The sequence below is a fragment of the Nannobrachium achirus genome, assembly GCF_963921795.1.
Source record: "Nannobrachium achirus genome assembly, chromosome: 15".
In the NCBI taxonomy this organism is placed as follows: domain Eukaryota; kingdom Metazoa; phylum Chordata; class Actinopteri; order Myctophiformes; family Myctophidae; genus Nannobrachium; species Nannobrachium achirus.
The window spans coordinates 24,022,016-24,047,879 of NC_137822.1; the positions used below are offsets into that span (position 1 = coordinate 24,022,016).

The 25,864-nt window shown below is 47.0% G+C and overlaps 2 protein-coding genes across 2 annotated transcripts in view; both read right to left on the reverse strand.

Annotated features, from left to right (window-relative positions):
- LOC308299502 (A-kinase anchor protein 2-like) overlaps positions 1 to 16,971 on the reverse strand; it is a gene marked incomplete at its 3' end in the record, with an annotated part of 75,917 nt that extends 58,946 nt beyond the window's left edge. The window contains exons 1-2 of the mRNA XM_080743283.1: positions 16,840 to 16,971; positions 14,058 to 14,912 (exon numbers count right to left, since the gene is read on the reverse strand). Of these exons, the coding sequence (XP_080599409.1) occupies positions 14,058 to 14,910 (853 nt within the window). The 5' untranslated portion in view covers positions 14,911 to 14,912; positions 16,840 to 16,971. The remainder of the gene's footprint in view (positions 1 to 14,057; positions 14,913 to 16,839) is intronic.
- Positions 15,862 to 25,864, reverse strand: part of LOC308299710 (palmdelphin-like) — a gene marked incomplete at both ends in the record, with an annotated part of 66,847 nt that continues 56,844 nt past the window's right edge. The window contains 4 exons of the mRNA XM_080743500.1: positions 15,862 to 15,878; positions 16,840 to 16,992; positions 18,522 to 18,543; positions 19,620 to 19,734. Coding sequence (XP_080599626.1) covers positions 15,862 to 15,878; positions 16,840 to 16,992; positions 18,522 to 18,543; positions 19,620 to 19,734 — 307 coding nt within the window. The remainder of the gene's footprint in view (positions 15,879 to 16,839; positions 16,993 to 18,521; positions 18,544 to 19,619; positions 19,735 to 25,864) is intronic.

Below are 25,864 nucleotides of genomic sequence, written 5' to 3' on the forward strand. Positions count from 1 at the left end.
GTTGTTTTGTTGTTGTTTGTCTCTCTTTTTAAGAAGCATGCCTATGTCATGTGTTTTCCTAACCTAACGTCAAATAAATCCAATAAAATCAGGTCAAAATGACCGTAATCTGATTTGAACAAATAACAGAGAGCTTTGTCATGGTGCACATCTCAAATTAAACAAACTTGGGTTTCATAAGATGTGTAAAGATTTTAGTATTTATGTATTATATATTATTGTTTACAAAATGTATTGTTTCATGATCAGAGTTGCCAGCTTACCTGCTGAAATGTTAAACTGCATACAACCAATTCTAATTCATAACCTATACATTTCTAGTGTCTGCGCCTCACAGCAAAACCAAAGGAGTGTTTAAGGGTAACGACTGTGATTGAAATGGTGTTTTAAGTTAACTAATTGAACCCTGCCTATAGCATCTTGTTTCATGTCATAATACGTAGGTGAAAATTATGTGGAACCGAGGGGGAAATGGAGTGGGACAGACATAGACCCCTGGAATGGGGACCCCAATCAAACCAAGTATATAGAGTTCAAGTGGTTAACGGGCATTGATTACACAACACAAACATGCTGATTGGCACAATTGTGCCTCATGAAAATATCACCAGATCATGCATTATTATAATGTGGCTATGCAGGAGTCTACTGCCATCTAGAAGAGGGTCTGTCTCTGAGTCTGGCTGCTGGCCCTGATCAGTGGCAATTCGTTTTACATTTGCACTGTAAATGCTTTGTTTATTGTCATACCTCCAGACAAGGTCCCCCATTGGGATATCAGCGCCATCTGGCGCTGCAACAGAGTAAAACTCATAAGCTCCCGTAAGAGAAATATCATTTGTCGGTAGGGCTGTCAATCACAAACGAGGGCACCGCCCCCGAGTGTATATAAGCCCTGCGGGCTATCATAACTCCCTCTTCCGCACCTCTGCTTACCTGCAACTAGTGTCGCGAACTCAGCCATATAAGTATAATTTTCTTTAAAGTTTAGCCTAAGCGTTGACTAGGAAAGTCGGCCACTGGCCTTTAGAGATTATTCTCCTGTACGTTCTAATTCTATTCTTCCTAACAGTTCGGTCTCTTTTCTTCACTTTCGCTTTGAGTCTTTACTTCTTCTCTGTACGTTCTGCCACGTGTCTCCCTGCCTTAGCTTAGCTTCGCTTAGCTTCGGTTAGCTCACGATGGCAGCTCGTCGACCTACAGTTAGCAGCCTGCTAGCTAGGGTACCGAAGAAGTGCGGCCTTCCCAGCTGCAAAGGCCTCATCGCCAATGAAGATACACATCCGTTCTGCATTGTCTGCATGGGGGTAGGACACGCCTTGGCCTCTCTGTCCCCTCCGGCCCCGGCCACGGGGGTGAACTGTGCTGAATGCCTCCAGTACGATGTTCCAGCCCTCGAGGCACGATGCGAGATCGCTGCCGCAGGCTACGGCCTTCACACCACGGTCTCCGCCGGAACCCTCCCAGACACCTCTCCTCGTGTGCCGGACAGCGCTGTACGCCACAGCGCTGCTTCTCGCCACGTGGTTAGGCCTCCAGCGGCCTCGCCCTCTGCTAGCTTCGGTAGCCCCGTTGCTAGCGGGTCTGCGGCCCCTGTTTCCACTGCTGTTTCTCCGACGGGCTCGACTGGTGCCGTGCCCAAGAAGAGAACATGCAAGACCGCCCACGTTGTTTCTCCGCCAGCTACAACGTGGATCGTCCCCCCCAAGGAATTCCACCCTCTAGTCGTCGGGGACATTCCTCTCTCCTTCTCCGTCCCCCAGCTACGGGCTATGCGGCCACCTAGCCCCGTCTCCTGGCATGCTAGCGACGGAGACGAACCGGAGCTAGAGGACTACGACATGGAGGAGTTGGACATGGAGGGTGAGTACTCGGAGGAGGACGAGTCCTCTTTCCCCTCCGGACAGGGCGGAGGCGCGGCCAGGGTGGTTCCTCATGCCGAGGCTTCCATCTCCGCCGCGTCCTCCCAAGCCCCTTCTGCCTCTCTCCCCCCTTCCATGCCGGCTGGGGCGAGAGGGGCAGCGGCGCAAGACCCAGACTCCATCCCCATGGACGAGCTCTCGGTGCTGGAACGCGCCGCCATCCGTTGTGGCCTGGAGCTGCCACTCGGAGATGCGCCACTCGGACCACGGGCTAGGATTCCTCTCCTGGGCCAGGATTTGGAGTCCTCTCCCCCGCGTCGGATGGAAAAGCTACCACTAGTCCCAGGCTTTGCAGAGGCCCTGCATTCAACCTGGACTACACACAAGGACCCCCCCAAGCTCCCCTTCCTGGTCGATTACCGCGACTCAGAGAAGGCGGGAATCCCCTTGTGCCCTCCCATGGACAAGCTGATGGCCCAGTCCCTGGTAGGGAGCCTCAAGCCCAACCATGAGCGGACCGGTCCTGGAGGCCGGCCTCCCCTCAATCTGGCCGTGGGTAAGAAGCCTCCTGGGTTTGCCATCCCCTTTGACGACAAGCAGTCTTCAAGGGTGAGGAACTCTTACAGATCGTCCGCGCTGGCAGCCAGGACGATGAACGCCACCCAGCTGCTGCTTTCCTCCACCAGGCGCCTCCTCAGCGAGATGCGGGAGGTGCCTGACGTGTTGGTGGAGGAAATGGACAAGTCGCTGCGCATGCTGATGGACTTGAATGTCCACGCGATCGAGTGGCTTGGACATGGCATGGATTATTGCATCCAGGCGGAACGTGCCAGGTGGCTAGACAAGGTACAGTGTCCTGGCAGTTCTGGAGAGGAGACCGGGAAGATCCTGCAAGACCTCCCCGGCCACCCTACCTTCCTCATGGGCGGTGGACTGGAGCTTCTCCGCCAGGAGGTGGCGGATAAGAAGATCACTCTGGAGCTCCTGGGAGCCACGACGGACCCCCAGGTACCCAGAAAGGAAAAGAGACAGGGACGGAGCAAGGCCCCTGGTCAGGCTGACAGGGGGCGCTCTTCCTCCAAGCAGGGGAAACAGAACAATCCCCCTAGGACCCCCTCTTCCTCCTCCGCGGGACCCCCTCGCACTGCAGCGGGGGCTCAGGCCCGCTCTCAATCCCGTCACCCTCCCAGGCACGGGATACCGGCCAGCTCCCACAAAGCCCGTGGGAAGCCGCCGCGAAAGTGACACTCGACTCTGGCGGGGTCCCCCTGAAATTTCAGGGGACCCCCCCTTGCAAGCGCAGACGTTTGGACAATACAAACTATGTTTCTCATGCCAAGAAATCAATGTTTATTCCTCCTCTGTGCTCTCCTCCAGTGCCTGTAATAAAAAGTGTGTTGATGAAACAATGCCTGTTTATTTCAAACCCACCTGCTTTACTACAGACGACCCCATTTTGCATGAATTTAACCAGTGTAGAGAAGTCCAGGCTGGAATTTCTTTCCACTCAGATAATATCGCTTCCTCCAGTCATGCAGACAGGTTACAAGCAGAATATTTCTCTTTGCAAAATGTTCCCAGACAAGCTAATTCCTATTCACAGTGGTATAGTCTCTCTAGTGTGCAATACCCCTCTGTCTCCACCGAGCGGCACTGTTATGCCGACTCTAGTTCAGGACAGGAGTTTGGTCTTAGCGTCAGGGAAGAAGCCAACACATATCACCCAGGGTCGGCCTCGTCTTCCCGCAAGGAAGCATATAAAGGCCTTAGCACAGGTTATAAACGTAAATACAATTCCCCGAGCCGGGGATTATGTTACTTATGCGATGAACCCTGTCCCCCGGGCTCCACGTTGTGTGTCGCATGTATTATTAACAAGCGAGGCTTCTTGGAGGTCACGTGTTCGTCCCCCACCGGATACGGAAATAAGCGTACCGGAAACGGAAACGCTCTTTCCGCCGGTGACTCCGCGCCTTCCGGCCCGGAGGTCACGTGTTCGTCCCCCACCGGATACGGAAATAAGCGTACCGGAAACGGAAACGCTCTTTCCGCCGGTGACTCCGCGCCTTCCGGCTCGGCGTCTAGCGGATACGGATACGTGCCCGGATATGGAACCTTTCCCTCCCGGCCCAGTAGTTCCGCTCAGGCGGTACAACCCCAAGGCTTCTCCGTTGCTCAGCAACACGTTAGCACAGTGTGCAGAGCAATGGAAACGTTGCAATCCGAATCACTGGGTGTTTCGGACGGTGACGCGGGGTTACAGACTACAGTTCGCGAAAAAACCCTCCCTATCCAGCAAGGTTATTTATACTCGAGCCCGCGGCTTGAAGGCCGATGCCTTGAGGGAGGAGATAAGCTCACTATTGCGCAAGGGCGCTATAGTGGAGTTATCACGCGACCAGAGCCGTTTAGGCTTCTGGAGCCGTTATTTTCTGGTTCAGAAAAAAGGAGGGGGGCTGCGTCCGATTATGGACTTACGTGATCTGAACAAGCACTTGAAAAAGTTCAAATTCAGGATGTTGACGTCAGAGTCACTGATGAAATCAGTGAGACAGGGGGATTTCCACTGTTCAGTGGACCTGAAGGACGCTTATCAGCACGTCCTCATTTATCCCCCACACAGGAAGTTCCTGCGGTTCGCCTTCGAGGGGCGCCTGTACGAGTACACGGTCCTCCCTTTCGGTCTTTCTCTGAGCCCTCGGGTTTTCGTGAAAGTGACCGAGGCAGCCATTGCTCCACTGAGGCATCAGGGAGTCAGGCTGGCGAACTACATAGACGATTGGATGATTTCCGCCGCCTCCTGCTCAGAAGCGGCGCGCCATACCAATCTGGTGTTGTCACACCTGAAGGCCTTGGGTTTCAACGTCAACTTTGGCAAAAGTATGTTGTTACCCTCCCAGCAGATTTCCTTTATAGGAATATCTCTGGACTCGGCCACCATGTCCGCTCGCCTCTCCCCGGAGAGGGTGGACAGGTTTCTGGCTTGTCTGGGCTCCTTCCGACTGAACCAGGTGGTCAGGTACAAGGAGTGCATGAAGTTGACTGGGCTGATGGCTTCAGCAGTGCAACTTCTGCGTCTGGGCAGGTTTCATATGAGACCTTTCCAGCGGTGGTCACTGGCGCTCAGGATTCCTTCCCTGCAAGGGTACAGGAAGGTGACAGTCAGCCAGGTCTGCATGGACGCTCTGGTCCCATGGAGGGACCAGGCGTTGTTGACAAGTGGGGTCTCCATGGGCGAAGTGGTGTCACGCAAGGTGATCACCACAGACGCCAGCCGCTCGGGGTGGGGCGCCACCCACGAGGGGCGCTCAGCCAGGGGTCTTTGGACCCAGGCCATGTTGGAGTACCACATCAACTATCTGGAATTAATGGCGATCTACTTGGCGCTCAAGCATTTCGAACCATTTCTCCGGGGTTGCCATGTCCTGGTCAGGACGGACAACACGGCGGCCCTGTATTATCTCAACAAACAGGGCGGCCTCTCCTCGCGGACGCTGGATCAGCTGGCGCGCGAGATGACCCTCTGGTGCTTGCCTCGGTTGAGGTCCATCAGAGCCTCCCATGTCCCGGGCCTTCAGAACGGCGGCGCCGATCTGTTGTCCAGGGGGGAGCCTCGTTACGAGGATTGGTCTCTCCACCCTGCGGTGGTGAGGCAGATTTTCTCCAGGTTCGGTCGACCGCGAGTCGACCTCTTTGCCTCCCAGGAGAACACGAAGTGCCCCCTTTACTTTTCAGTGAGGGGACCTTCTCCTCTGGGGATGGACGCGTTTGCTTACGAATGGCCACAAGGTCTTCTCTACGCGTTTCCACCCCTGGAACTGATTCTTCCCACTCTGGAGAGGATCAGATGTTCCAACCAGGAGGTTCTTCTGGTGACACCATCCAGGGGAGTGTGGAGGTCTCTGATCACCCCACTGCTCTCTCAACCCCCTTGGCGGCTTCCCTTGCTCAGGGATCTGTTGCGCCAGGCAGGGGACGAGATCTTCCATCCAGACCCACGGGGCCTAGACCTGTGGGTTTGGCCCGTGAGAGGGAGAACCTGCTTGCAGCAGGCTTCTCACCGATGGTTGTAGCCACTATTCAGAGTGCTAGAGCCCCCTCTACTAGGGCTGTGTATGATGGAAGATGGAATGCCTTTTTGGACTGGTGTGAGCTACAGGAGCCACCTGTGGTGGCTCATATAGCTTCGGCCCAGAAGGTGTTAGATTTCCTGCAGGACCGCCTGGACCTTGGTCTGGCGTTCTCTACACTGAGGGGTTATTTAGCGGCTATTGATGCCTGCCACCTGGGGGTGGCAGGCAAAGGCCTTTCTAAAATCCCTGAGGTGGTCCAGTTCATGCATGGTGTGGACCATTTGAGACCTGTGACCAGAGCCTTGTTTCCTGTTTGGGATCTACAAGTGGTTCTTGAGGGCCTTTGCAAGGCACCTTTTGAACCGATTGGGAGGACCTCTTTGAAACATTTAAGTTTCAAAACAACTCTTTTGCTTGCCTTGTCTACGGCTAAGCGTGTGAGCGACCTTCATGCGCTCTCTGTGAGCCCTGATTGTATGAGGTTTCTCAATAATGACTCCAAGGTTCTTCTTAAACCTCATTTGAGTTTTATTCCTAAGAACCGAGTGGTCCCGAAGGAACCTGTTGTTTTGACGGCTTTCCATCCTCCTCCGTTTGCATCAGAGGAGGATAGGCGTCTTCATTGTCTTTGTCCAGTTAGGGCCCTGAAGGCCTACTGTGATAGGACGGTGGACAGCAGGTCTACTTCTCAGCTTTTCGTGGTCATGAATGCCCGTCAACGAAAAGCGGTGTCCAAACCCACTCTGTCGAGATGGCTTGTGGATGCTATTAGGTTGGCTTACACCCGGTCTGGGTCTGAAGTGCCGGAAGCACTTAAGGCCCACAGTACTAGGGGTGTGTCTACCTCTTGGGCTTTGTCCAAAGGTGTCTCCATTGAGGAGATTTGTGCAGCGGCGAATTGGTCTTCGCCGTCTACCTTTGCGACCTACTATCACCTGGACGTTGCGCCTTCTGCTATGGCGCATACGGTTCTGGGTGCTGCTGCCCTTCCTACTATGTAGTGGGGCGGCTCTCTCCCCTTCCTGAGATAGCATGTTGCTGTCTCTAGAATACGTGGGGGGACCCTGAGTTTTTCCCTTATATTATTGCAATTTTATAAGGTGGACCTGTGTCTGCCCTTAGTGCATAAGGCAGGCCTCGGTCTGTCAGGGTCTTTTTCTGTCTGAACACGCCCAGGCCCTGTGGGTCTGGGTCGGATCAGTCCTGAAAGGGGTCACGTCGGTTGACAGGACCTCCTTTCCGGGTGTGGTCGGTGTGCACGACAGTCTTGTCGGTTCATGACTTCTCGGGGAGTATATGAGTCCCAATGGGGGACCTTGTCTGGAGGTATGACAATAAACGTATAGGTTCCGAACGGAACCATGTTTATTTAATACCGGAGGACAAGGTCCCCCAGAATAAAGCCCCTCGGTTCGCTAGTTGCGGGCACAGAGGTGCGGCTTTAGAGGAAGTTATGATAGCCCGCAGGGCTTATATACACTCGGGGGCGGTGCCCTCGTTTGTGATTGACAGCCCTACCGACAAATGATATTTCTCGTACGGGAGCTTATGAGTTTTACTCTGTTGCAGCGCCAGATGGCGCTGATATCCCAATGGGGGACCTTGTCCTCCGGTATTAAATAAACATGGTTCCGTTCGGAACCTATACGTTTGTCATGCCACACATCACACTCGCTTATTGTTAACATATAATAGGCCATAGGATGTACACCAGTATAGTAAGATAGCTAAGCATGTATTCATAAATGGTATTATTCATGATTCCCATTCTTTGCTTATCATTTGCATTCATAGGCCTGGGGATGTTTATAATTAAAAAGCCTGCACTTACACACAGTACAAACACACAGAAAAAACACACGGCTGTTCTGTGATGGTTCATAACCTTGAACTGTGCTCACTGATGGTTGTTTGTGCTGTTCTTGGTTGATACTGTAACCTAGAACTGTAAACTGAGCAATAGACCTTTTTCACATGCAGCAATATTGACAGAAATAGTTGTGTAGTGTGACTTCCTTCTCAGTCGTTTCCAATGATAATAATAAAGGTTCTTATGGCGTGGGATTGGCTATCTTGGTGCAAGATTAAAATTTTGTGTTAATACTGTATACAACTCTGGATATTATCAACATTACAGTAGCTTCTTCCTTATGATTTATTGTAATAATAATAATAATAATAATATAGTAGTCTACTGTATGTCGTGCCGGCTCATTTTGTGTGGAAATGTGTTTCTTCGTCCGTACAGGTTTGACTGACAGTACACTATGAAATGCTGAGTGTTACAGGTCCATTTGGTTACATTTGTAGCTACATTCTCTTGAAATACAGTTCTTAAACCCATTTTAGACTTTTAGTTGAAAACCTTTTTTCGCCAACTGAGACAGTTATGTTTTATTGACCACTTTCAACCTGGGGCATGTCATAGATGGAAAAAATGTCTCGATGCGACACGTTGGGCGCTTGTAGATATGCTGTTTTCAAAGTGCAACACCATGTATAAAATGAGTGGTTAAATGACGTTGTTCTTGACCACACAAGTGATCCTCCGTTTAAACAACGGATAATGCCAATTATGTTGATGCAAATGATGATGATGATAAGAAAACAAACACCCCTGATCTAAAAACCTCCTGGAAGTCCCTGTAGAGAAGGTGAGACTGGAGCTCTGCAGGTTCTCGTAGAGTCTTGTTAGTAGGGATGGGACGATAATGATTATTATCGTTTATCGTGATAAAAAACACTCACAATAATCGTATCATGGAGATTTAAATTTATCGTGTAATTATCCTCTGTCATGCACTGGGATCAATTCACCTTTTATTTGCCGAGCTGCATATCCAGTACCATTTAAACCCTCTAATTGGTAAAACGGACCTGGAAATGACATACTCGATACAGTCTTTTTTTTACTCTCTGCCAAATCTCTTCGCCAAAAAACAGCCGATCTACAAGCTCACAATGTGTCGTGTTGCGACGCATTGTGAGCTTGTAGATCTGCTATTTTTTTGGGCAGATGTTCTGCCCCAGGATAATGGATGTTGGGGATGTTTTGATTATCGCGATAATATCGTAAATCTTTCGCAATTTCTTTGGTCACAATAATCGTGACATGAAATGTTCATATCGTCCCATCCTACTTGTTAGTGGCAGAAGGGTCAGGAGGATGCAGTGAGGGGAGCTGTGTGTGATCCACTGCCAAGCAGCCAACCAGGAAGAAGAAGTTGGAATGTTAGGCAGGACAGAGAGAAAGAATCACAAGCAAGAGACAAGCCAGCAGGGGGCACTGTCGAAACTCAGCTTTATTGACCAGAGAGAGAGAGAGTGAGAGAGAGAGAGAGAGAGAGAGAGAGAGAGAGGGAGAGAAAGACACTCAAGAGGAGAGAGAGATAAAGAGAGAGAGAGAGAGAGAGAGAGCACGTGTGACAGGTGAGTTTGAAGTACAGAGTGTGAGTTATCATTCATTATCATAAAAAGGTAAAGAGAACACAGGGAGTTGTTGTTGAACAATAGAAAATGGCTCTTTTTTTCTTTTTCTTTTTTCTCCAAACAGTCCATAGAGCTGGGAGGGAAGGCAGGCAGAAAGGAGAGAGACCCCTACAGTCTCTGAAAAGGGGCACCGCAGGCATGGCAGTGGGGCTGTTAACACTGGTCAACAAAGTCTGTTGGTCGCCTACTAACATCTCCTTGTGTTAAACTTTAGAAAAATAAAACACACTTACACACATAGCCTTAACAGGGAAACAGGCACAGTACATGACACCCCATCTGCTGCTGTCTGAGCCTGGGGCTGAGGCTGTCATTACGACTGTCTGTATTGTATTGCAGTGGTTCTCAAACTTTTTTCTTTCTTTTTTCTTTTTTATTTCAAGGACTCCCACAACTCTAAGGGGCCTTTTCCACCGGCAAAGAACCGTTTCGGGTTCTCTCTCCCACCTATGGGATGAACCAGAAGTGAGCTTTTCCAGTTGGTTCCGAACCGTAAAAGTTGGTTTGCAGCCAGTTTGCAGAAACGAAGGTTCAAGAAAGTTGCCATCCCATAGGCGGGAGAAAGAACCCGAACCGGTTCTTTGCCGGTGGAAAAGGCCCCTAAGAGCGTACAGATGGAACCAAGTGGACCCGTAAGGGTTCATTTGATTCCATCTGAACAGGGTTCATTTGATTCCATCTGAACACTCTCAGAGTTACAGACCTGTTAAGGGTCCATTTGGGATGCCCTCGGGGGTCCCTGGACCCCACTCTGACAACCACTTTTGCATTGCACCTGACCTCAGTGTGTGTAGTCAGGGTTATAGGCTGCGTGTCGGAAGTTGTGCTTTGCCATAAATGCACATCTCCACCCTACCTGATCAATCATCTAAACCCTAGTAATCATGCAAACGATCAATCTGGTCGGTCATTGAGGGGAACAAGGTCAAAAACCGATAACTTGTTTCACAGCTGCATTAAATTTGAAGATTCTGCTGCGTTTGAAGACAAGGAAGGTCCATGTGTGTCTCCCCCTCTTTAAAATGTTTTATACAGTAAATCTTCATTACGATATCCTCTGTGTATCTTCCTCTGTGTGTCTCCATCTTTAATTATTCTTTTTTTTTTCTTGTATTTTTATGGCTCCTCAGCTTACACACATCAGTGTTCAAAGATGGTGTGTGTGTGTGTGTGTGTGTGTGGGGGGGGGGGGGGGGGGGGGGGGCATAACGGAGGAGGAAAGGGTTAATGGTGAGAATTCACACAGCAAAGCGGTGACGTTAGAGAATGAAAAATAGTCCCAGTCATACAGTTATCATATGGCATCAGAGTGACATCATAACAATGTCTAATAATGTCCATAATAATATCATTTCTACTTTGCTATAATATAGATGTGGAAAATAAAATCATTACTAAATAGAATATAGTGTATTTACATTCATTATCTATACAGGACCCCCAGACCCCTGGCCCCCTAGTGGCCAATAAAGACGTCTGACTGACAAAACCGGCCAATCACATTAAAGCGTGTACCGCTAGAGGCCAGTCTACGACTCTCAAACTGACCAATCCACGAGGTGCGATTGTGTCGCTGTGCAGAATATTAGGAAAAGATCTATGCTACATATGGGGTTGGTTGCATGTTTTTTTTACCACAATTCCTTGTTCATGGAATTGTATTTGTAGCCAAACATGTTTTTATTTTCTTTGCTCTTTGTGTTTTAAAGGATTTTTGCTGCCTTTGTGGCTCTACCATCTTCTCAACTGCAGTCAGTGTGACATTGATGAGGCAAGTCATCGACTAGAAACAATGCCTACGTGTTCTACATCGTCTTGTATCCATCATCATGCAACACGGATACGGCGTCAGAATGTTAAACATGATTTGATGCTGGTATCCAGACCTCACGACTCTGTAGCACCGTGTCACTAGCATGTAAACCAGGGCGTGGCCTGTAACCATATACTGTAGCCACAGCTGGCAGTGTTTTCTGTCCCTTTGATTGGATAAAGAGACGTTCACGCCGCCAAGCACGATAACTGTAACGATAATCACGCGAGCGTCCACACTGGTGAACGATAAACGTTCTGTAAACGGTGGCACCGAAAACGTGCTGTGCAGTCCAGCTGTGTCCAGAGGGCACGCGGAGGGCGAAAGAGGGAGAGAGCTCCTGCCCTTTTGTCCGTCTGTAAAAAAAGTGCCCTCTCCAGACCATGAATGCAATTTTTACTATGGTGAAAGAAATGCAAATGCCCCCTTTCCATGCCATACCTGAAGGCAGCATTCAAGAGAATTGCCTTGTCCAAACTCTCCTGAACTTGAATGCAGCATCTTATGTTGAAGGTATTGCCCTCTCTGTGTAGAAATCCATGGCGTACGCCATATCTCCAGTATTGACTTGATTATGCTTATATTAGTTCAGTGTGGTACCACGCACCGAAAATAGCTGACCTCCAAGCTACTATATTTGATATTCTCACCAAAAGGCCCTTTTAAAAATGCCAGCTGCTGCCTCTAACTCTGGCTCTAGGGTCAGCTATTCATATTCATCTCGTCCGTTAATAACAAAGCTTTCAGAGTCTAAGTGAGATGGCTTGCATCCCAGATGTCCTTCTGATGGATTTTTGATGGCCTGTCATCTGAAAGTGGTCCAAACGATACTGCTTCCGACTACGGTTGTCATTATCGTCGTGGTGTGAACTCTGCCATCCACTTCAGTCAGAATGTCTTTTCAAACTACATAGTTATCGTGCTTGGTGTGTGCGACGCGTAATAGTTTTAATGATGTGAAGTTTATTCAAAAGACTATGGGCCAGTTTCACAAAATGAGGATTGAGTCGATTCCTTCCACTGAAACGTCCTTCCAATATGGATGAACAGATCTCTGCTGGTCCAGGACCAGCTACAACCCTAATGTGTCGGCATCAATCCAGGCTTTGTTTTCACAGTTTCCAATGTGGACATACTAGAGCTGCCGGTAGCTTCCTGCCTTCTATGGCAGTGGTTCCCAAACCTTTTAGCTCGAGACCCAAAAGAGAAATTAGACGTTTGCCCGGGACCCAAACTAGTGAAAACAGCAGATCTACAAGCTCACAACGAGTCACTTTGTGCCGCGTTGTGAGCTTGTAGATCGGCTTCTTAAACGTTTGTTTTCTAAAATGTGGAATTTATTATTATTTTTCCTTTTATTTATTAATGAAATAACTTAGAAAAAGGATATATTTTTTTTATTATTCATGAAAATCTTTTTTGGGGAATGTTTTTTTGAAAAGTTTTTGAAATAAGAATAATTCAAAACAAAATGTAGGAAACCAAAAATGAAGGGACCCATAAAGACCCATAAATGGGTCCCGACCCAGTGTTTGGGAACCAGTGTTCTATGGCCTCTATTCTCATTGGTTGTTGGAGGTTGCACTGTAAAGATCTCGTTGGCTGCTGAGTTAGGAAGTGTAAATAGAATAGAAGGAAGTGACCTCAGCAGTGGAACAGCTGGAGCCGATAGACAAATATACACCAGAGAGAGAGAGAGAGAGAGAGAGAGAGAGAGAGAGAGAGAGAGAGAGAGAGAGATGAACAAAGAGAAGTTCTATTACTGCTAAGTAGTGTGAAAAAAGTCTGTCTCCTATGGCAACAGATGTGTCATTCATTCAAAAGCTTTTTCTTTCAATTTCAATAAAAGAAAAAAAGAGAGAAAATTATTAAAATAAACAGAGAAAAGAAAGAAAGCTTAAACATCCAGAACACCATTTCAAACTGAAATATGTACGTCTAATAATAACAATCCTAATCTATTCTTTTGACTATTGGTGTGGAAGAAGAATTAATAGGCACATAAAGAAAACAAGGCCTCTCCACCCTGGCAACAGAGTCCATGTGACTGGGTGGTGTGTGTGTGTGTGTGTGTGTGTGTGTGTGTGTGTGTGTGTGTGTGTGTGTGTGTGTGTGTGTGTGTGTGTGTGTGTGTGCGCATGCGTGTGTGCTAAGAGATCTAAATGTGTAGAAGTCGGAGGCATATGGATAATACAAAAATGTTCACATTTCCTCTAACCTGGGCTGCACAATAAATTTCGTATAGTGTTAATTTAACTCAACACACTCGCGGCGTAAAATTAACAGTGAGGACTTTGCGTAAGAAAGTGATTAAATGCTGATTGTCCTTACAGTCATACTGTATAGCTATATTGGTGGTTTGTATGTTTATACAGCTGCTTATACTCTGGGTACTCAACGAAATCCTCAGTGTTAATTTGACTCTGAGAGTGTGCATTTTACTGTGTGGCACTCACTCGTTAGGAACCATGAGGACAGAGAAGTCATGCCTCCATTTTGACCCAGAGAAGAAAGCAAGAGTGATGCGGGTATTATTCTGCATTTTTGCATGTGTGTGTGCGTGTGTGTGTGTGTGTGTGTGTGTGTGTGTGTGTGTGCGCGCGTGTGTGCGTGTGTGTGCAACTGTGCATGTGTGTGCTTGTGCCAGCCAATCAAGTCCAGGAGGAAGAGCGTGAGGAGGATGAGGAGGAGGGAAGGCGGGGCTTCTGTTAGTAACCATCCAGAAAGAGTGGGATAAGAGAGGAAGAGGTGGTTTTGGTGGAGTAATAAGATTGAGTCACATGAGGACGCAGCACTGACAGCGTTTCCTCTTGTCTGTACCTGTCGGGGGGGTGAGGCCAGGCGGGAGGGGGGCTGGGCTGTTGTTGGCGTTGTCGGGAGGGATGGCGGGGACCGGCGGGGGTGAGGAGCCGCTGTCGGGCTCGCGGCCGTCCGACGACAGTTCCGTGCTGACGGCCTCCGACGTGGCGGGCCTGCCGGACACCAGGTCGGCCGCCGTGCCATCGAGCAGCAGCGACTGGTCGGTGACCGTCTTCTCCCGCAGGGACTTCTCATCATCGTCGTCGATCAGCACCACCTCGGCCTTCACGGCGCCGTCGAAGCCCAGCAGCCGCCGGCTCTCGCTCGCGTCCTCCACGTCCTGGTAGCCCAGGAACACCATGGTGACCGGGTGCTCGGCGCTGGCCTCGTGGAGCGGGGCGGCCGCCGCTGCGAGGGGCTGGGTGGTGACGGGGGCGGAGTCGGATGGGGGGGGCATCATGCCCAGCTGGGGCTCCCTCTGAAGGGTCACCGCCGGGGCGGGGGGGCTGTGGGGCACCGACGGCGGGGCGCAGGAGGGCGGGGAGAGGTCGTCCACGTCCAGCGGCGACACGTACGGCTTCTCGCCCGCGGTCACCGTCACCTGGCTCCTCCCCCCGTCCCCCCGGTTGATGGCCGCCCGCTGGATCAGCTGCTCCACCTGGGCCGAGCTCCAGCCGTTCTCTGTGCCGGTGGCGTCGGCGGCGGTGGTGGCCACGGTCCCCGAGGCCGTGACCTCGTAGACCACTTTCTTGCCGTCGTCGTAGACCTTGACGCCGCGCGTGGCCGCGTCCAGCGGGCTCACGCGATTGGCCGACAGGATGCGCTGCTCTCCCGTCCGCGGGTCCTGCTGCACGTTGATCTCCATGGCAAACATGGCTGTTACGGGGGAGGGAGGGAGGGGGGTGGGAGGAGGGGGGGAGGAAGAGGAGTGATAGGAGGTGGTGTCAGGAGGAGGAGGTACGGGGTTCGGGAAGGAGAAGCAGAGGGAAGGAAGGGTGGTGTCAGGATAGGGGACAAAGCGCATGTCACATGCACAAAACAGTGATTATCAACATTTTTTTCTTTCTTTTTGGCAACATTTTCAGGCCAAGGACCCTTTAGTTGAGAGAGAGATGAAGCAGGGACCCCCACAACCTTTTCAGAGATTCCATATAGTTTCATTTTTTGACAGCACGATCATCAGTGTATTTTGGATTCATGTCAATTTGTCTTTTCAGATATTTAACCACTTGAACTGTCAATCCTTAATTAATAAAGTCACTATGTACTTAGTCTGCTCTTTTTCCCCTCTACAACAAACCTCTTTGCCAAAAATACAGCTTGTAGATCGGCTATTTTTGGCTAAAGTTCTGAGAAAAAGGACACTAGGGTTCACGTGGTTAATATAAAAAAGAAGAACGTTTTTGAGGACCCCCTGTAGTAACTCTGAGGACCCCCTGTTGAAGACCCTTGTTTTAGTGCATTTCATCCATTTCATACCTCCATTTCTCATCTCTGGACCCCAATCTATACTGTAAACTCTCCAGCTTTAACTCTGGGAGTAATGTAACTCTCAAAGTTACAGTAAGTAAACTAATCTACAAATCTAGCTATAGTAGCTTCCTTTAAAATGTAAAGGCAGAATCACAGCTACAGTTTCAAAGGGGTCAAATAATTAAATAATGAAAATGACACACACATGATTATACAGCCTTTGGGCTGCCATGTTAAGTGGAGACGGCCCACATGGCCACTGTGACTCTGCGACACCTCAAAGACACCCACTTCTTATTTATTAAAAAAAAAAAAAAGATGAAAGATTCGCCACCGCTGCTACAACTTCATCCTAGGGGAAACACTGAACTGTCAATACAACAAATAATAATAGTACAAATATTACAAAAATAAATAAAGAAAACCATAAAAAATACAGTACATGTAAAAACAGTGTAAAGTAATGTAAGAGAAGAGCAGTGTCCAAATTGAGGTGGTATGATTACCCATGATTCAGAGTTTGGTTTAAAATATATAGTAATGTAATCTGCAAACAATTTAAAGTCATGCAGTCTGCCCTCTTGTCTCATCTTTAGATGCGAAATGTGTGAACGACCCAAAATGTCAGGCTAGATCAGCTCATTAATAATAATAATAATAATTTGATAAAGACAATGATTTACAGTATGTAAGCTAAAACAATATCTAAACAAAGTACAGGGTGTTCAGTAATGTTCTTCCTGTTTACAGTCCAAACAATACTTCTATGAATCATCTAATAGAATGCCAATACTAACAGTACAACTAAAAATACTAACATATATCAGTCTAATACTACTACTACTACTACTACTACTACTACTACTACTACTACTACTACTACTACTATTACCACTACTATCTACATTATATGACTTCTACTACTGCCATTACCACTAATATAATGCTATTTGCAGCTACCACACCTACTAATATTAACAGATACTACAGCACCATTCTATACAGATATACTGTAACAACAACAACAAAGTGCATCATTGTGAGAGCTTGTGTACAGAATGTGTTTGCGTGCGCGTCAGTGTGTGTGTGTGTGTGTGTGTGTGCGTTGTTCGAGCCTCCATGCCTACAGTACAGGTGCGCTCGCACATGTACTGCATGTACTGCATGTCCTGCATGTGTGTGTGTGGGTGTGTGTGTGTGTGTACGTACAGTATGTGTGTAATAGCGGCCTATATAATCTATCTTGGCTGTAACCCAAAACCATCCTCCTCCCTCCTGCCCCCCCTCCCCCCCACTCCAACACCCCCCCACCCCCCCACACCCTTATTACCAGGTCGTGATGTGGCGTGGTCCCCAGAGCGTGGTGGTCCGGGTGGCGGCGTGGTGTGTTCCCCTGCAGCGGGCGGTGGTCCACTGACCTGGGGCTGACTGGTGAGGACCGGGTGGTCTGGGTGTGTGTGGGACATGCGGCCGCTAGCATCCACTGACCAGCAACACAGGAGGGGAAATGACCGTCAGTCCACACACACACACACACACACACACACACACACACACACACACGCACACATGCACGCACGCACGCACGCACACACACGACACGGCTCATAGCCTAACAAAAACACGTGCATGTATACACACAGGCAAGTAGCACACGCAGTGGGGCAAACACACACACACACACACACACACACACACACACACACACACACACACACACACACACACACACACACACACACACACACAGACCCAGTGGCCACACCTCTGCGTGACCCCCCCCCCCCCCACTCACACTCATTCTCTTTTTCTGTCCCCTCACTTGTCCCTAAACCCCCCCTTCTAGCAGTGCTTATGCAGCAGAAGTGTGTGTGTGTGTGTGTGTGTGTGTGTGTGTGTGTGTGTGTGTGTGTGTGTGTGTGTGTGTGTGTGTGTGTGTGTGTGTGTGTTTTAGCAAGAACAAAGCGTTTGGAGCTGTCTTTCTGGTGAATAGGGGGGGATCAGTACAGGCTGCAGAGTCATGACCTTGTGTGTGTGTGTGTGTGTGTGTGTGTGTGTGTGTGTGTGTGTGTGTGTGTGTGTGTGTGTGTGTGTGTTTATGCGCGCGTGCGCAATTTGACGCTTTTGGATGCAAACCCTGGCCTGCGTCCCCCCTGCCTCAGCGAGTCTATTATCCACACAAACAAACACACACACACACACACACACACACACACACACACACACACACACACACACACACACACACACACACACACACACACACACACACACACACACACACACACACACACACACACACACACACACACACAGAGATCGGGACCCCAGCAACAGCAGACAACAACATCCTATCCTTTATTTTAAAATTGTTCTAGCTTTTTACACTTTTTTTCGTCCCCAATTGAAGCTTTATATGCCAATTATTTCCTCCCCGCACATACTGCTGTTGTATGGCAGTGACTCACCTGCCAGTGAGGAGCCCCCACCGGGAGGACACAGAGCCTTCTTCCTTCTCCTCCCACCCAACACTCCCTGCTGACAGGCACCGCCCCGGCCAGTAGGATTGCACGCAGTAACAATTATCACCCTCCCCGCGTGGCTTTCCCTCCTCCGAACACAGGCCAATTGTGTCATTTATATTTTTTATATTTTAGGTTTTCATAAAGTTTTTTACTGAATAGGTGCCTGGTCTACCTACGTTTTTTCTTAGATTACTATTTCTATGCATTCGATGTATTCGTGTTGAAGTTGATGTCTTGGATTAATGCCTAAATATAGACAGGCGCTCGACAAATCCCGATGCACCAGTGTTGATTTTGTCAACTGAAACTATGACGAAAATTGTTTGTCGAAAACTAAATTAAAACAAAAATAAAAACTCAGCTTTGATGACTGAAACTAAGACTAAATATATTGACAGTTTGTAGTAGAAGTACCAATACCTCAAAAGTGTACTCGAGTACAGTACTTAAGTAAATGTACTTAGTTACTTTACACCACTGGTCTTACCTGCACCTGTAATCATCAGACTCTGTAAAAGAGACAGAAGAGAGACAGTTTCACCAAACTGTTCCTAAAATACATACATGTCATTAATATACCTTTCAATTGTTATTGCGACCGTCAGGTCACAGTTACTATCAAAACCTCCACCGGCTGTCAGTCAGTCTGTCAGTCTGTCAGTCACACGTCACATGTCACACTTTTGCCCTTCTCATATTCCGCCACCATTGCCCCGATCCATGCCAAAATTTGCACACGCAATCCGTGCCTGCCAAACCACAACCTCCACCCCCATTTCTCACATGGCCCCCATCTAGCGCCACCAAGAGGCCGATTCTTGCAAAACACATTTTTGGACACTGCTCCAACAAATTTTGCCGTAAAATCACGCGAATCGGTACACACTTGGTCTAGAGTCTAGACTCATGTCTTCAACATGGATCTGTCCCATATAGCGTCACCATCAGGATGATTTTTTCAAACACATTTTTGGACACTTCTCCAACAGATTTTGCCCTAAAATCACGCAAATCGGTACACGGTATGTCTAGACTCATGTCATCAACATGGATCTGTCCCATATAGCGCCACCATCACACCGATTTCTTTCAAACACATATTTGGACACCTACACATTTTGCCCTATAATCACGCTGCGACCTGGCGGTCGCTTATCTCCCGATTAGGGAGTCTTACTGATGTGGAAATAAGACAAAAGTCCCCCTCCCCCTTCTGTGTTGCCCATAACTGGAGGATTGATTTTGGGGTTTGTATTGCAAATCACACCAGTGTGATGTCATCTTATTTCCACACAACTCCTCTAAAATGACAATGTAAGGACTTTTTAATACTTCTAAAATGACAAATTAAACATTGGCCAAATTGTCAAATATTAGAGACAGAAATTGTGAAAATAGCAGATCTACATGCTCATGAGCATGTAGATCGTCTATTTTCACAACAGAACTGTGTTACACAAAATGTAATGCCTCAACTCTTAGTGCTTGTCAGTGTGGGGGTCCCCAGTTAAAATATGATTATTTTGGGGTTCGCGACCTGAAAAGGTTGAGATCCAGTGCACTAGATGGTTGGTACTTGGTATACCTTCTGCAGGTCTTCTATAGAGCGCTCTGTCTCTCGCAGACGTTCTCGCAGAACCTGTTCTTTAGCGGAGATCTGGGACTCTTCACTCTCCAGTGCACCAATCTCTGACTCTAGCCTGGAAAGATAGGATGAAACAAGATGAGGATCAAAGGAGATGAAACGAGAATAGGTGAGATTAGAGATTAGATGACATCCGTGTTAAATGAGATGATGGAATGAGAGATATAATAGAGATGATGTACGGTATGCTATATGAGATGACATTACGGGCAATATTATATTAGAGATGTGATGAGATGAGATGAGAATGAAATAAATGACAGATTAGAGACGTTGAAGTTGAGATGAGATTAGGCTAGATTAGATTAAATACGAGATGACAGACGAGATATTAAATGAAATTAGACATGGGATGAGATATGAGATTAGAGATTACCGTATATATTAGACTAGATTAAAGATTAGATGTAATCATAGATTATATTAAATATTATATCATTCACAGAATACAAAGTGGATGTAAGATGTTGAACAAATACATGAGATTCTTTGAATTTATATTAGTCATCGAGGGCATAGAAGAGGGTAGAATACAAAATAGACTATATTACTAATATTCTAATGTAAACATATAACATAAATCAATGTACTAATATTAGGGAATGGAAAACATAGGATACTGGTGGACAACCACGGCAGAATGTTCCGTATCTGAATGCTGGAGAACCACAGAATCACACCGGAGACCCACAGAACCACAGAGGAAATAGAACAATTAAGTCTGAAAAGTAAAAAAAATAATAATAATACCTTAATAATAATAATATATAATATATATGAGCAATATTCTACCACAGATGAGATTGTCTACAGCATGATCTACTTCATTGAGACGGCTGTAGCTGAGCTGCTAACACTGGGAGTTTTGAAAATGGCAGATCTACAAGCTCAACTTTTTCAAACTGTTTCTACAAAAACCATGTGACCTACTGTATTATAATGTAAATCTTCGGGTGTGTCATAGGCATTTAAGGTTAAAAAAAAAGCGAGTACTTTTGGTTAAAAAAAAAAGCGAGTACTTTTTCCACCACTGGGTCCTTCATATTGGTGCAGTGACATGATTGGTTTCCAAAGCAGTGCCAGGGGCGGAGGTTTGTTAGAGGCTGTTCTAGGAAAAACCTTGCATTTAAAATAAGTCACCAGACATATCAGTAGGCAGAGATCTGAGATAGTCTGCCAACCAGCAGGGACTAAGGCTACAGTATCCTGCAAGTATGATCTCAACAAAGGAGAAAATATGTACTGTATCTATGCACCTGTACAACAGCCCACCCAGGCTCACACACACATCACATGCATCTGACATGAGACGCACGCACCCACGCACGCACGCACGCACGCACGCACGCACGCACGCACGCACGCACGCACGCACGCACACACGCACACACGCACACACACACACACACACACACACACACACACACACACACACACTTGGATGTGACAACAATACTAGGAAGTCAGGGAGGAGGAGCTTCCTCACTGACTGCCAGAACTCACAATACCTCTTAACACACTCCTCTGGGACACATGGAATGTGTGTGTGTGTGTGTGTGTGTGTGTGTGTGTGTGTGTGTGTGTGTGTGTGTGTGTGTGTGTGTGTGTGTGTGTGTGTGTGTGTGTGTGTGTGTGTGCACGCTTGCTTGTGTGCTTGCGTGTGTGTGTGTGTGTGTGTGCGTGTGTGTGTGAGTGTGAGATTGCCAGCATTGCTACTCTAGGTGTAGGCATGCGGATGTCATGTGTGTATGTGTGTATATTTGTGTGCATGTGTGTGCCTTGCATATGCGTGTGTATGTGTGTGCGCGTACTTGCAGGTCTATGCGTGTGTGTGTGTGGGGCCTTTTCCACCAAAAGAACCTTGGTTCAAGAACCAGCGCCGTTCAACTTTCTTGGACCCTTGGTTCGTTCTTGCGAACTGGCCATGAACTGGCTTGCGTTTCCACCAGATTGAACCAGATTGAACCAGCGGAAGCTGCGGAACCAAGGGTTTTGTGGTTCCCGTTCCGATCCAACTTTTACGGTTTCGGAACCAACTCGGTTCTCGGTGGAAGAGCTCACCTCTGGTTCATCCCATACTAGGCGGGAGAAAGAACCCAAACCGGTTCTTTGCTGGTGGAAAAGCGCCCTGTGTGTGTGATTAAGGTTCCATCCAGATTAACGGCCTTGCCACAGTGTTGCTGACAGATCGTTGAACACAGAGCAGGACACACTGTTATTATTGGATCACAACCTGCTGTCAAAGGAACATCTATCAGAGCTGAGTGCAACATCTTATCACCACAGGTGGTCATGAAAGGTCTGAAAACCTCTCCACACTCCACCTCACCCCCTCGCACTCTATTTAGATCTATTTCACCCCTAGCACTCCTTATAATATATCACACCCCCTTGCACTCCTCATCTGTCTCACCTAGCTAATGTATAGCACTAATTACCTATCTCACTCCTAGCACTCACTCCCTAGCACTCCTCATCTATCTCGCCCCCTAGCACTCTGTCTAATCTATTTCACCTCTCGCACTCCTTATAATATATCACACCCCTCATCTATGAATGAATGAATCGATGTTTTATTTCAGTCTTAAAGCATTTATAAGGTTAAACACATTAAAAATAAAGAAAAACACTTTGACCGAAAAGGTGTAGGCTGAAGCCTTAGCTTACAGTGCCTACCCTTTTTACCTACCCTATCTCACCCCCTAGCACTCTATCTAAATCTATTTCACCCCTAGCACTCCTTATAATATATCACACCCCACGCACTCCTCATTTATCTCGCCCCCTAGCACTCTATCTAATCTATTTCACCCCTAGCACTCTTCATCTATCTCACCTATAGCTATAGCACTAATTATGTATCTCACTCCTAGCACACATCCCCTAGCACTCCTTAACTATCTCACCAACCCCCTAGCACTCACCTCTAGCACTCCTTAACCCATTTAGAACGGGTGCACATTTTGTGTATCATTATTTTATGCTTTAAAGTTATACCATGTAACTTTTTTTATAAAACAAATCTTAAAATTGTCCTAACTGTTAAATCGCTAAAGTTTTAGAACACCCACTCCGTTATTTTTAGCTTCTGAAGCCTTCTCTTTATATGTTTTCTATGAGCCGTGAGGGGGGGAGAATTTCGCGGCAAAATTGCGTCATCATACACTACCGGCCAATCACAGCGACGGTTATACACTGCCGGCCAATCACAGCGCATCTTGAAGTGGGGTCGCTATCACAATACGGCGGCCATATTTGTAGGCGCCCGTGTAGCTTGCCTCAACATAACAACAGCATTTACTCGGCGAAGGAGTCAGTTTCTCCCGAATGCCTGAACGCACAGGAACCAGGGACCCCTCTAAAGATAGATCTCGGCGAGGTGGAGGCAGACGCGGGGGTGGTCCGCGGCGAAAAACGGCCGAAAGACGCGGACGCGACCGCGGTTTGCTATAGAGCTACTGACCTCTAGGTGAGCAACTTACACAGTATAGCTTTAACTATTGAAAAATAGCAGATATACAAGCTCACAGCGCGGCACTGAGTGCTGCGCTGCGAGCTTGTAGATCTGCTATTTTTGAAAAATCTTGAAAATTAGAATTTTGACTCTATAAGTGTCTATTGAATCCTTCTAAGGTTTTTTGAAAAACCTATGTTTCTATGTCAGCAATCTGGCTAGCCATCGTCAACGAAAAGGTCCTTTTCACTTAACTGGAGCTCAGTTAGTCTGTTCTTGAGAGACTACTATGTCAGTGGTTCTCAAACCTTTTCATGTGAAGGACCCCCAAAATGATATGTATTTGGCCACGGACCCGCATCTCAAAATATTTAGTTCCAGGGACCACCCAGAAGCAAAATTTGAGTTACAAATAAAATAAATAAAAAATACATATATTCAAAGATTTGCACACATTCTCATGACTTTTTCAAAAATAGCAGATCTACAAGCTTGCAGCGCTGCACTTGGTGCCGCGCTGTGAGCTTGTATATCTGCTATTTTTAACTGGTGGGGGGGGCTGAACCCTTTCTGGTTCAGGGCCCACTTTGTGTCTGTGACCCTGTCAGCTTAAAAAGAAAGAATAACTATTGTCTATTGGCAAGAATGTAGCCAATATAGCAACACATCTGATAACTATTGTAAGACTCCTGTCCATTTTGAAGTGGACATTATCCGCATCAAGCCATAGCAGGCTATTGTCACACAGGGGCCTTGTATTTACTTTGGTTCCTTGACAACTACAATAACTCAACTAAACAAGTGACATTGACACTGGCATTGCAGAGACAATGCTACATTTTGAAGAGGAAAAAATAATCCTCTGTTTAAACAATGAGATCAAAGAACCTTTTCACAACCACAACTCTGTCAATATGTCCAATGTAAACTACACAAAATACAGTTAGTTTACTCCTCAATGCAGTTGTGCAGTAGCTTGCTTACTAGACATTGATACAGACTTTAACAAGTGACATTCACATTCTGAACTCAAATGAACTAAAGATATATTTTTGGACCCTCAGAGTTAGTAGGATAATAAATGTTTTTAATTTAAATTAAATATACCAGTTAGATGCACAAAATAGTAGAATTAGGGAGCAACAAACAGCGCTGATCAACACATCTAATAGGCTACATCATACCTATTAGTAAAACTATTATTAAGGCAATTCAGTAAATCAGACAGGAAAAGGAGATTATTGGCAGCATGGAGTTCTGAACAACAAAACAGTGTTCATATTTCCTGCCAGAACCTTTCCTTATTGATTATCCTTGTCATAGAATCAAAGTTGGTATTCAAGTCTTTGGCACCCTCTGGTGGACAACATAAAAGCAAAAAGAGTACATAATGCATTCTGTGAGTGTAGCTATCATCATGCAACATTCAATGATTCATCCTGCATTATTCAACTAGTAAGACACCTCAGGGTGACATGCGACCTCGCCCTAAAGGACGAGGTCGCACCATGTCTTGGCCGTCTGTCCAGTGATGTATATCGGACCAGTTATCCATACAGTATATGGAGATCCACGTACTGTATATGGAGATATGCTGTGAGACCCCAAACATGCTTACTCAGTTATTCGTTATGTGAAAATCCTATGACGTCTATCACATCTGACATCATACATACAATCCCTTTCATGCCCATACATGGAGATCCCTGTCTGAACGAGCCACAGAGATATGGGCTGTCTTCCTCCTTATATGGGCATTCTCATATGAAGTCCTGTTAGATATGGGCTTAATATTGATGACATCAGGCCAGGGATCTCCATATATGGGCATAAAAGGGATTCTGTTAGAGTGGTTCCCATGGAGATCCCTGCTCTGGGTATCTGACTGTGATGACACCTGTGATGTCACAGTGATGTGTCAGGGGAACCACAGTGTCAGACGTGACGTACAGACAGACAGATATACGTGGACAAGATAAGCTGGTTTCCATAGTTAACTGCGACCCATGGTCGCAATCAAAGCCAAATATGATGATATGATTGCCAGACCCATGAAATGGGTAGGCCTACATAAGCAAATGTCGGTCTGTCCGGGTTTTCTATATAAAGGGTATATATGATGATGACATGATGATGACATGCCTACAAAAGGCATGATGTTATAAATGATGATGACAGACAGGGGGTCTGGCACAACCAGGTTGACCTGGTCTAGTTTATTACTAGAAAGGTGCAATTGGAAATTGTCTGTTATTTCCTATTTATTGAGCCAAATTGTCATGTGAAGCATGACCAATCCTCAAGCTAGCACCACTCCATTGAACTCAATGGACTTACTCTATAAGGTAAAAACCCATTCACAAATAAAGTGTATTAGCTAGAATAAAGTTTCCCCAGGACTATAGTGTGTTGCCCTGTTGGGCAACCACAATAACTACGGCACCAGCATTCTACTTTGAGGACATCCATGCATGTCAGGAAAGACGCCAACCGTCCCTTTAATTTATATAGGCTATGTGGCACAAACGTTATGCCAAGCTCAGCCAATCAGTTAAGCAGAGAGGTCGGGTTAGCCAATCAGGGATTTAAACGTGATGTCACCAGTCACCAAAATACTGTGACTGTAACAATGGACCATACAACAAATGCACTCACGCCCACGCACATGGACCCGCACACACAAACAACACTACATACATAATTATGTGACACAGCACGTAACCACATGTAT